The sequence below is a fragment of the Astyanax mexicanus genome, chromosome 1, assembly GCF_023375975.1.
Source record: "Astyanax mexicanus isolate ESR-SI-001 chromosome 1, AstMex3_surface, whole genome shotgun sequence".
Classification (NCBI taxonomy): domain Eukaryota; kingdom Metazoa; phylum Chordata; class Actinopteri; order Characiformes; family Acestrorhamphidae; genus Astyanax; species Astyanax mexicanus.
The window spans coordinates 31,714,796-31,727,500 of NC_064408.1; the positions used below are offsets into that span (position 1 = coordinate 31,714,796).

Here is a 12,705-nt window from a genome sequence, read left to right on the forward strand (position 1 = left end):
AAACTACTACTCAGCCTGGGACAAGTGAGTGCAAATCTTTAAGATGCTTTAACTAATTTAGAGTCCTTATTTATTATGTTTATCAAATTTCCAACAGCCTTATTAAATGCCACTTTTTCTACGTATCATACACCCATATTACGTAAATACACACAGTGTGGAAAAAACTGAAATAATAAAAACAACCTACACCAGCAAGATTATATCGATTTAAAGCTTCTTAATGTTGGTTCCAATTAATCTTCAATTAATAGCTCAGCCTTAAAATATGGTCTAAACCAAGGGTCACAACCTCTGACTCTGAGAAGTTACCTTACCTAATCTATTCCACCTGACTCTTCTACATTTTGGATGGAGGTGTGACCTGCAGGATGGTAGCTCTTCAGTAGCAGGGTTTGAGACCCCTGTTCTACACCTTTAGCAAGAAAGGGTTCTATACAGTATAAAATATAAATCATTTTAATGTTCATAATGTTGACCATTGTGGAGCCCTTTTTGTGCTATATAGAACAACTTTTAAAAGGGTTTTAAATGGAAAAGCCTACTTTTTTTTCTATTCACACTTAGAACATTTCTATTAAGGTGTCAAACTTCTTCAGAATAAGTGTTTGGTGTTGTTGATTGGTCTATTCTGAGAGGTGAAAGCGAAGTGTTTAACACAGCTCTAAAACACACTATCTCCATGAGCTTCTTTCTTTCTTCTCCTCCTTTATGGAGCCCAGTCTGCTCTTAATCAGCTCTAATAATAGACTCCTATGAATAGACGCTGTTCTACCACACTACACATTTAGCACTTAATTAAATGGGAGGGCGTGTGTGTGTCAGTGTGTGTGTTCAATGCCTTATATGTCCAGCAGAGGGTAGAATCTCTGTGTCCAGTATGTGTGTAATTGTTCCTCTCTCTCTTTATGCCACTGTCCTCTTCACATGTGCTCTTGCTGGCTCTAACTTGCACATTTGGCTTTTGGGTTCAGGTGAAAATAAATAAATAAATAAAAATCACTGTCTTTACTACATTTGCCTACAAGGGTCGATTATGTATTTACTTCTTTCTTTATTATTAAAAAAATCCTTAATTTAGCTAGGGCAATTTTCCCACCTATTCAGCTGCTACTCAGCTGTATATCCCGCATCACTGGTGGTGCCACAACACCACACACGGAAGGTGAAGACTAGCACATGCCTCTTTTGACTCATGAAATCAGCCAGTGCCCCTTTGTGGACTGCTGCTGATGCAGCATTGCTGAGTAGCATCACAGTGCGCTTGGAGGAAAGCGCAGCGGCTCGGTTCCGATACATCAGCTCACAGACACACTCCCAACTAAGCTTCCTTAATATATTTTCATTGTACTAAAATACATACATTTTCAATTAACCTATATATTGCTGAAACAGGGAGCTTAGTGCATCTGAAAAAAATTCAACATTAACATTTTAATATTATAAGCTTTTGTCCTTAGTGACTGTTTTCCCCCTTTTACTTTTACTTTTGTACTTAAAGTAGTGTTGAACGCAACACTTTTTACACTTTTACTTCAGTAAAAAAAGCTTGAAGTATTTTAAACCCTAGTATCTATACTTCTACCTGAGTAATAATTGTAAATTCCTTTGAAACCTTTGCAGGCCAAGATACATTGCCAGTATTTTCAACTGATTTCAATAGTGAGTTTAAGATCTGACCTCAAAATCTGAAACTTGAATTTAAAATGTAAACGTGACTGTTAGTTTATTCAGCCGAGACTGACCTGAACATGAACCTGGCCCAAAACTTATAGAACTTTGTAAGCCGGAATCAGACAGACCAATATTTACAACTGGGTTTTAGGAATCTGGGCCATTGTGACAAGCACTTCTTAATACTGCTCTGGTAGGTGTGTGTTTTTTTTTATATGACTTTATTTGCTCTGCTAATAGAATTAGCCAGGATTTGCCATGCTGATGGACTTGGCTTTACTCCATGCCAGCCAGTTACGGTTGCGTGAGTGTGTGTTAATGGATTAATTGGCTCTATTGGCTTTGTAGTGGTTCATCTGTTTCTCTGTTCATCTCTGACCTCCTTCTCTCTTTTTTGACCTTTTTCAGGTCAAATGTGTTTGTGTGGAAAGTTGTGCGTGAGTAAGACGTTCCGGTAGCGACCTGCTAAATCCTATCGAATCTGATAGTCTGGCTCAAGGTGTAATCACAAATTCTCAGGAAGACGTCCTCACCGTCTGTCAGGGTTTACGGTACGGCATCAACACAAATGTTCCGTCTAGTGTTTCAAGCACAATTTGGGGAGAAATGTGTGTGCAATTTGCCTGATGTAATGTGCCCTTATGCTATATTTTGTGCATCCAAAAACATGAAGCCATGTCCACAATTACTGTGAGTGAGTACTGTGAGTGCGACTGACTTCATAAAAGGCAAATGGATAATAGAAATGCTAATTAAACTGTATAATCTTACATATTTTACTACTGTTGATGTGTGGTGCAGCCATCTTGGATCTGCTGAGACTGTCCCACCTTTCCAAGTAGGTAATCAACTTGTGAGGGCACTTCAGTTGAAATTTCCAGGCAGCCAGCAGAGACTTTAATTTGCCTATTTAGTTTTACAGAGTTTCTCTGTAATCTCCATCATACAGCTTAAACAGTAGCTTTTATTATACTGTATTCAGTTTTTACAGCTTACAGTAAGTCATACACTGCATGACCTGAAACCACATAAACAGTGCTAATAGATGAGGAAGAAGCTTTATTTGGCTACGTGTAGTAAGTCTTTTAGCTCCAGTAAAAGTAAACTTCACACACATTTAACCTCGTGGATTGACCACACCAGAGGTGAAGGGCAAGTTGATAAAGTAGTTTTTTGCAAGGCTTTCCCTTTAAGAAATCTGTTCTGTGCTGTTTAGTGCACATAAATAAGTCATACTGTGAAGGAAAGAAGAAAAAGTACAAAGTGATGCTCACTGCACCCGATTTTGAACCTTGCTGAGCGGGAAAAACACACATCAAACTGCATCTCTGGCCAAGAAACAGCATCTTCTCTGACGGTCTGTCAGCTCCTTTAACGGAGACGGACGTAATCGCAGAAACGAGTCTCCTACCTCTTTTCTCGCTCATTCTTTTCTCCTCATCGCTCTATTCCATCAGAAGAGCACTGACCCGACAGCTGGAGAAAAGGCCAGCGGCAGAGTGTGGCCACTGTTTCTTCTAAACTTTAGAATTTCTCGCTGTGTTAGCAATTGTTATTGAATTGAGTGCTAACTTACAGTGTAAATTAAGGTAGTAGACTTTTGTAATGCTTAGATGCTTGATTGAGTTTTTTGCAGCCATTTAAAGTATTTGTAAATCTATGCAACAATGTTGCTTTATGAATTAAAGGCTTTTGTAGCTAGTAGAAGACGTAAGAAGACGTAGAAGTAGAAGACATTACCTCCTAACTTTTATACCCAACTAACTTTTTTATTTATTCATTTCTAAGCTGACCATATTGTCCAGTTCTGAAAAAAAAAACTCTTGGTGTCAGGATTCTGCCTCTCCTGGCCTCCTGAACTTTTTTTTTTTTTTTTTTTTTTTTTTAAGAATTCAGCAGGTGCCTGAGGTGTCAAATATCTGTCAGATTAGTTCATTTTCCCCTGTGCATTTAAGAGGCTCAGAGGTAGGAAACACTTTGGGTGCACATTGACTGGTAATGTCACACACTGAAAACTAACTGGAAAAACAAACAGGCTAATGCTAGCAGTGTGATGCTAATGACCTGTAAGCAAAATGTTATTTGTATCTGTTTTTTAAGTGAGTTTTTAGGCTTTCTCAGTCACATGACATCGCGTTTAGTAGCTCCTCCATTTCCACCCACCTTTGTGTTCACGTGGATCTCTGTGGAAACGTAGAAAGTGTTATTACGGTGCGTGGCAGTGGACAAATGGCTATTTTGCTGTCTGAGAAAATGACATACATGGTCATTCCGGACGTGAATAAAATCACAGAGGACCCCCCATAAAAGAGAAACTTACACCAGGACCCCATCCTGATGGGGCTGATGACTATTTTAGAGACAGATTCAACAATTCAACAAAGTCCTCATTTAACTAGTCCATATATTTAATCAGCCTGTTTTTAAAAAAACATTGCTATGCATAAAGTAATGAAATTCATGTGACACAATTACAAACAAATAATTATAAAATGTGAAGGGAACAGGTCATCTTCAGATTCTATGGCAGTGGTACCCAGTGGTACCCAAGTTTGACAGTATAAAAAATGTGTTACTGCCCCACCCTATATTAGTTTCATTAGAACATCAGTCTGGGTAAAAATAAAACCACAGATGAGCTTCTGTAAAGGAGGAAATTGCTAGATTACTTCAGGACCTCATGTAAAATTTATCACATCCAAATAGGGCTTATGACTGATATCTGTAAAATGACCTCTGTTCACATTGGCGACTGTGTGGTGCTTTTCTGAAATACAGTCAAAGCTGATGCATTGTTTATAATTTAAGCATACATGGGTGTGGCTAAACTGCTGATTTTGTAATTTCATTTTGTAATTTTCTTCAAAAAAGAATAAAAACAGTGAATTAAAAAACTGGAAATGTTGGCAACTGATACTCCATAGCTGTATAGAGCTATAGGTTCTCTCTCAGTTCAATATTCTTTCTCTTTCTCCCCAATTCAATGTTCCCTCGCTCTCTCTCTCATATTGTCTCTCTCCACGTCACTCTCTCAATCTCATTACTCTTTTCTCTTTCTCTCTTTTTCTGCCTCTTTTCTCTGTCTGGCTATTTTACACTCCCTCCTCAATCTTTTCTGTGCTGACTCTCCCTTCCCCCCCTCCCTCTCCCCCCCCCTCTCTCTCCTCTGCCCTCTCTCTCTTTCTCTGTCTCTTTATTATACTCTCTCCCCACCCCTCCTCCCCTCCCTTTCTCTCTTTCTCTAGCTCTCTCCCCCCTCCCTTTCTCTCTCTCTTTCTTTCTATATCCTCTCTCCACTGCAGTCAGCGCTCTCTCTCCCTTTCTCTCTCTCTCTCTCTCTCTCTCTCTCTCTCTCTCTTTCACACACACTCACACACACACACATCCACCACTCTGAACTGCACTCTCGCTGCAGCAGCGCCTCTTCTCGGCACCTGAGGTGGATTTTTCTTTTTCTTTTTTTTTTCTCCTCTCATCTCATCTCCATTTCTCCACACACATCTCTCTATCTTTTTTTAATCCTTCAGTCATGATTGAGCTGAGAGGTTCTCGCAGGCTCGCTGGTTCGCTCTCGTTTTCTGAGGGCTAGCTAATCTTTTAGCCTCGGTTTCGCTTAGCCTCGATCGTGTAGCTGGCTGGCTTCGTCCATCCATCCGCCCATCAGTCCGTCAGTCCGTCCGTCTTTCTCCCAGTTTCTACCAGCTCCATCCATCCGTCCATCCAGCCTCCTCCTCCTCCACCCCTGTGCTGGAGATGGGACTCCTCTCCGGCCTCCTCTCTTTAATGGACTCTGGCTTCCTCGCGCTTCCTCTCCGCCGTGTGAGCTCCGTGAGCCGGTAGCTAATCATGCCTCTGAAATGGAAGAGCGGCTCTCCGGTCAGCTGGAAATTCCCCGTGCCTGTGCTTAAAACCTCCAGGTCGTCTCCGCTGTCCCCGGCGTACATGTGAGTACAGCCTGCCCGCACACAGCGGCTTAACATTACCCACACAGCCCTGCTATTGTCCTGTATGAGACTCCACCATTCCAAACTCTCTCGGTATATTTCAATGTATCTCTCTCTCTCTCTCTCTCTCTCTCTCTCTCTCTCTCTCTCTCTCTCTCTCTCTCTCTCTCTCTCTCTCTCTCTCTCTATGTATGCCTCTTTATTTATATGCATCTCGCTATATTTGTGTATCTATCTATCTCTATCTTTATCCTTCTCTGTATCTCACTCTCTCTCTCTCTGTATCTCTCTATCTATGTATCTCTCTCTCTGTCTTTATATTTATATGCATATCTCTATCGCTATGCATCTATCTTTCTCCTTCTCTTTCATTCGCTCTATGTATCGTTCTGTGCATCTTTCTTTATGTATGTATCTCTCTCTGCCTCTATATTTGTATGCTTCTCTCTATATTTATGTATCTATCTCTCTCTATCTTTCTATTTCTCTCTCTCTCTCTCTCTCTCTCTCTCTCTCTATCTCTCTCTCTTTACGTGTCTCTCTCTTTAGGTGCTATCTCTCTATCTTGCTAATATTATCCCCTCCCTATTTCTCTGTTCAGTATTGTTGAAAGCTAGGGATTCTCTCTCTGTCTGTGTGTGTGTGTGTGTGTGTGTGTGTGTGTGTGTGTGTGTGTGTAGGTTAAATCCACCGGCTGTGTTTGTAGATATATCCACTGCTGTGTTGGGCTGGTGTGGTGTGGTTTTTAATGCGCGGAGCTTGATGAGATTTTCGTTGCTGGAGCTTTATTTATGTTTATTTTGGGCTGCTTGCCCCCTCCCCCTTTCCCCTTCTCTCTTTTTCTTCCGTATTCACTCTCTATCCTCTCTTCTTTTATGATACTCTTCTTTCTCTCTCTGTCGCTTCCTATCTCTCCTCTGCTGGATGTGTGTGTGAGAGGGTTGTGGTCTGCAGTGATTTGTGATGGTAAGGTGGAGTGTAGGGCTCTGCACCTGCTCTGCACACACGTCCCCTTCTCTCAGTGTGTGTGCGTGTGTATACGTACAAGTCCTGGTTGTCTCCTCTTATTAGTGTTAGTAGTGTGTTGGTGACTCTCTGAATCTGGGTCAGTGTTTATGCTGATCTCTGCTGTATGAATAACGGGTTAATAGCAGGTTAATACCTAACTCTTTTTAATTTATCTGGGTGTGATGGAGGTCTCCCTTTAGCTTTGTTCATTATCTCTGTTCCTGGTTTCTCGCGTGCTGTAGGCTTGTGTGAAGTGTGTGTCCAGCTGTTAATCCCGGGTTAGCCAGGTCTTCTCAAAAAGAGTGACGCTGCTAGTCTGGACATGTTTGTGAGGTGTATTTCTGGAACTCGTTTCTGATCAGAAAGGAGTCGCACACAAGTACAGTGAAGAGATCAGAACAGTCTGTCCCAGAATCACTGTAACCTCCACTGAAATCTGTTCGGATGACTGAGACTAATTTCAGTTCAATCATGTTCCAATTATGGATTATGGGGTTTTGTAATAAAATATTTTACAAGTCACTAAGTGTGCTGCCAAAACACACAGCCAGTGCTGATCTGATTCAGATGAACTCACTCACACTTTGAACCTGAAAATCATTTAGTTAGAAGGTAGTTAATGTATTCAAGAGTTCAATGATTTGTGGATCTAAACCATACTAAGCTATACATGTAACACCGTGAATAAAAACATTCAGTATGAACTGTTCATACATGAACATATCCCTAACATTTTTTAATTTTGTGAACGATATTGTATTCTGAAATAGCGTGCCAAATCACCCAACCTATAAGTGTCACATCAGAGTACTACTTTTTTGCCGTTTTTAGCAAAAGAAAAATTCACACGGTTCTTATTCCCTATTATATGTCTACTAGAGACAGATTATATCTGTCCAGTATCAGTTATTTTACTTTATTCCTGGATATATTGGAGAGCATTATTAGTTCCATGACCATGATCATTCTGAATCATTGATTCTATCATAAATCTGAAACAAAGTCTTGTATTTTTTTAATATCTCAATTAAGGGTGTCATATCAAATCGTATGCAATAATAACATTTAGTTTTCATTTTGTTGCAGTAGTGTATTCTTGAAATATTTTTTTTAATTCAGTGTTTTGTCATATCACAGAATATTGTTATCACGAAAATGCCATAAAATATTGTGATATTGTTTTTGGTGCCATAATGCCTACCCTAAATATGAAATGTAAGATTTAAAGTTAAATATAAAAAAACACTCCAATGACTAGCATGGGAGTAAACTATTTTAACCACATATGTGTAAGTTTTGTTTGTTTACATTTAAATGTATGTCCCAAAATAAGTTTATACTTTTTGTAATGTAATTATAGTGAATTCTAATTTGGTATGACATCCCTAATCAATGCAACAGAATCACCAGCTTCAGGATGGTGCATTTCTTCATCCTTAGCTGTGATCTGAGCTAATTTGTGCTCATTTATGTGAGCTGTAATATATACAGCTCTGGAAAAATTAAGAGACCACTTAAGAGAGATTTTTTTCATATATATATATATATATATATATATATATATATATATATATATATATATATATATATATTTGAGTAAACCATACATTGTTTTATTCTATAGACTACGGATAATATTACTTCCAAATTCCATATAAATTATTGTCATTTAAAGCATTTATTTGCAGAAAATGTGAAATAGCAAAAAAGATGTGGAGCTTTCAGACCTCAAATAATGTAAAGAAAACAAGTTCATATTTATATAAATATTTGGTGGAATAACCCTGGTTTTTATTTACAGTTTTCATGCATCTTGGCATGTTCTCCTCCACCAGTCTTACACACTGATTTTGGATAACTTTATGCCACTCCTGGTGGAAAAATTCAAGCAGTTGAGCTTGGTTTGATGGCTTGTGATCATCCATCTTCTTCTTGATTATGTTCCAGAGGTTTTCAATTTGGTAAAATCAAAGAAGCTCATAATTTTTAAATGTTCTCTTATTTTTTCAGAGCTGAATAAGGTCACAGGATCAGGCTGTGAATGACTAAGCAGCAATATGTTCACTTACAGTTCGTTTTGAGTTAATAATTCAGACTTCTACTGGACTGCTTTTTAGACCCACTTAAACCTCGTTATGGATTAAATTTCACACTTAATCGGATTATCGGTTCCAATTTTACTTTACATATTTAATATTTTTTTCTTCATCTGAGACTAGAGTTTAGCCATATCTCTCTCTATAAAGCTTAAGTATAAGACTTTATTGTAGGCTGTGTTTCAGAAAGTGCCTCTGTTTGTGTTCTTTAACTCTAAACATAGATTTTGACCACAGCATTCTCCGCACATTGCTGAGACATTGCTGTGTTTTCTTCTCTGTTTACGTTTTTTCTGAATTGGTACTGTAGTCTGTAATTATGTCCTAAACCCTACTATTTGCTTTACAGTTTAAATATATAAATGTTGCATCAATTGCTGACACAGACATGCAGATGCACACTTGCACAACCTGTCTAGACCCTTTAGAGGATAGAAGAGAGATTAGAACTCTCTGAAGCAAATAAACAATAACCTGCTGTCCATGCCCAATGGCAGGCATGGGCAGGAGGGGTATAAAGTCCCTAGTTTTCTCTCTTGTACTGTTCAGTACTGTGTATCTATTACTTTTTAAATTGGGAAGTTGGGAGGTTGAGGATAAGGTATAGGGTGATGATCAGCCGACATCCTGACATCAAGTTTACAAGACATTATTGTAAATAATGCTGTTTAGTGACTAAATAAAAAAAAATACTTTTAAATCAGTTCATAATATAGCTAAATTAATTAAAGCCAAAGAGGTATAGTCTGTTAAGTATGAATTAGCAATGCTACATACTATCCATACATGTCATGTCACAACCCAAAAGGAACATGTGAAAAGTGATAAAACATCCTAAAACACTGAATACAAGCAAGTGAGCTGTATAGCTGATTTGAATAATTATGCTGTGCCTTGGAGAATATTGTTAATGTACATTGAATCTTTGAGAAACCATGAAATTCTTGTTTGATAAACAGTCATTTTAATACTTTAATGCTTTGACTTCAAGAATAATATTGTGAATTGGTATTTAACTTGTCTTCCTTGTGCAACAGAACATTTAAAAATCTTTTTGAATACTTTAACACTGATTCCTTTTCAAATGACAAGTTTTAAAATAAATCTATGAACACTATTAAAGGACTTAAAATACTCATTGTTAAAGTTGTTGGCATATCTTTTTCTAGTTCTGTTAACATTTTCAGTAAATTCAGATTGTTGTGTATTTTTGTGTGATGAAGTAAATCATATTTTAATCAAAGCTTTCATTTAAAGCCATATTGCCCTATTGTACACCCTGTGTAAGATGCGTTGTGACGCTCAGTGTGTTTTCATGCCTTGTGCCTGCACTGATAAAATAGCAAATACGCTTATGAGTATATCTACGCTAATAGGCGTGGTGGACTGGATATTAGATGTGCTCAGGTAAATTTCTGGTGTATTGCTATCTTGGCAACACAGGCACCCCCGCGTGTTACACACACAAGTTCACAAACCCAACTTTTACATCAACAATAAATAGAATACAAAATAAAATAACATTGCTGATCCTGGAAATGACCTGCCTGTCAGTTTTCTCTGCTGAGAAGTGCAGAAGGGCTGCACCTTTAAAATACCCATCCCTTAAGTCAGAGCGCGTCTGAATCTTAAAAGGAAATGGCAAGTAACACACTGATTTGTTTATTTCACGTTACGGTTAAAAAACACCCATGATTAATAAAGAGAATTAGTACATGCCACATTACTAAAAAAATCACTAAACATTTAAAATACTGTTTGTTCACACATACTGATACTAAATGTACATAAATGGCAAAACTGAGTCCCTAATGCTGTATACTGCACACACTGATGTGTTCAAGTCTGTGTCTGTGTGTGAGCATGTGTGGTTGTAGATGCTGACCTGCTGGCAGGGTGTGGATTATAGAGGAAGTTATGAAGAGAAGAGTATGAGTCAGTGTGGTGGTTTAATGATCCCTCTCAGTTGAGTTTTACCACTAAACTCAACCTGAACTGGTGTAGTGTCTATTTTTGGTAGGAGTATGCCTGACTGTGTGTGTTTTCAGGACAAAAATAACTGTAGTAAAACCAGAGAAAGAGCAGGGCTAACATACAGAACCTATTGGGCAGGGGTGTCCAAACTTTTTTTGTTGGGGGCCAGAAGGAGAAATATATTTGAGGTCACGGGCCACAGACTCTGTAATAAAATAAATAATGAAATATACCACTTTAAATAATACATTTTCCTGATTAATTTCATTTACACACCATTTTACTTGACTTACTATCTTTATCTATCTTTTTTTCTCAAATTTTTCCCATTTTCTCCCCAATTTACACGGCCAATTACCCAACCCATTCATTAGGACTCCCCCTATCACTAGTGATACCTCAACACACCAGGAGGGTGAAGACTAACACATGCTTCCTCCGATACATGTGAAGCCAGCCACCGCTTCTTTTCGAGCTGTTGCCGATGCAGCATTGCCGAGCAGCCAGCGCGCTTGGAGGAAAGCACAGCGGCTCGGCTCTGGTACATCAGCTCACAGACGCCCTGGGCTGCAGACATCACCATAGGAGTCATATGGGGAAAGAGCACCATCTACCCACCCAGAGGGAGCAGGGCCAATTTTGCTCCCTCTAACGCCGGCAGCTTGAATCTTTATCTATCTTTGACAGTGTTGTGTAAACTAAGATCTTTCAAATTGATGTTTCATTTCATGATGTCACTTAATATTAAACTCCTTAATCACGGCAACTTTTAGACCCTTTTGCCCTTTTTTTGCTCTATAACTGAGCACTCTCGCCACGTTTAGAATCTTTGGCCCATTTTTCTGTGCTAAAACTGCACACCCTCTCCGCTTTTAGACTCTTTGGCCCATTTTTCTGCGCTACAACTGGGCACTCTCTCTGCTTTTAGACTCTTTGGCCCGTTTTTCTGCACTACAGCTGAGCACCCTCTCCGCTTTAGACTCTTTGGCCTGTTTTTTTGTGCTAAATCTGCGCACCCTCTCCGCTTTTAGACTCTTTGGCCTGTTTTTCTGCGCTACAACTGGGCACTCTCTCTGCTTTTAAACTCTTTGGCCCGTTTCTGACACCTAGCGTTCAAACTTCTAATCTCACAATATAAAAACCTGCTTAACAGCGGACCAACTTTTATTCTATTTCTAAAATACCTCGCGGGCCGCTCCAAAAAAGGAAACGGGCCGCAAATGGCCCGCGGGCCGTAGATTGGACACCCCTGCTATAGGGGTATGTACAGTAGCCCCCCAGCAATGAGCTGTGGAGCAGTGGAACTGTGTTCTCTGGAGGAAAGCTGCTGTTTCTATTGCAGTTCTATTGAGATTAACTGGAGTGGCAGCACTAATGATCCGATTTTGATTCCACACTTTAATAATGTTTTTATTTTTTAGAGGCTGATTGCAATCAGATCCTCGTAGCTGAGCTTAAAAATAGTGTTACGACAAGTGTAGAAGCTTTAAATTTAATTAAGAGGACAAACATTGTTTTATGTTTAACAAACATACTTTGTTACAACTGCTCATTCATTATTATAGAGTAACTGTCCAGGAAAGAATTTCTCCTGGATTTTGGAGCATTGCTTTGATGGTGTGATTTGAATTCAGCAACAGGAGTGCTCAAATGTATTGAATGCTTTACCCCAAAAGTATGGGAGTCTTATTCTTTTGACAATATTTTCTACAGGGGCTAGACAATCTGTATGTGTTTGTGTGCATTTTAGGGCTGTAACTAATGATTATTTTTGCAGTCGACTAATCGGATGATTGTTTTTTTGTATTATTATTTGATTAGTCGTCAATTAGTCAATGATTATTGCTGCAATGTTCTCCAACTCTAAAAACAATAGAAACTGTTGAACATGAAATTTGAAAGCCATTTAAATGTATATACCGCTCTGGAAAAGACCACATAATAATAAATTACTTTATTATTATGTGGTTTATATTTTATAATTATAAGTTACTTTAATTTTACCAAAT

General features: G+C 38.7%; 1 protein-coding gene across 6 annotated transcripts in view; it reads left to right on the forward strand.

The window, feature by feature from the left end:
* The window catches only part of klhl13 (kelch-like family member 13), a 97,808-nt gene that overhangs the window by 22,546 nt on the left and 62,557 nt on the right, over positions 1-12,705 (forward strand). Inside the window, exon 1 of one of the 6 annotated variants that reach the window (XM_007236359.4) lies at positions 4,995-5,618. The exons of 4 other annotated variants lie outside the window; for them this stretch is intronic. In XM_007236359.4, coding sequence (XP_007236421.1) covers positions 5,521-5,618 — 98 coding nt within the window. In that variant the 5' untranslated portion in view covers positions 4,995-5,520. Of the gene's footprint in view, positions 1-4,994; positions 5,619-12,705 lie in introns of those variants that run through there. One more of the 6 variants, XM_007236362.4, reaches the window with a different exon arrangement.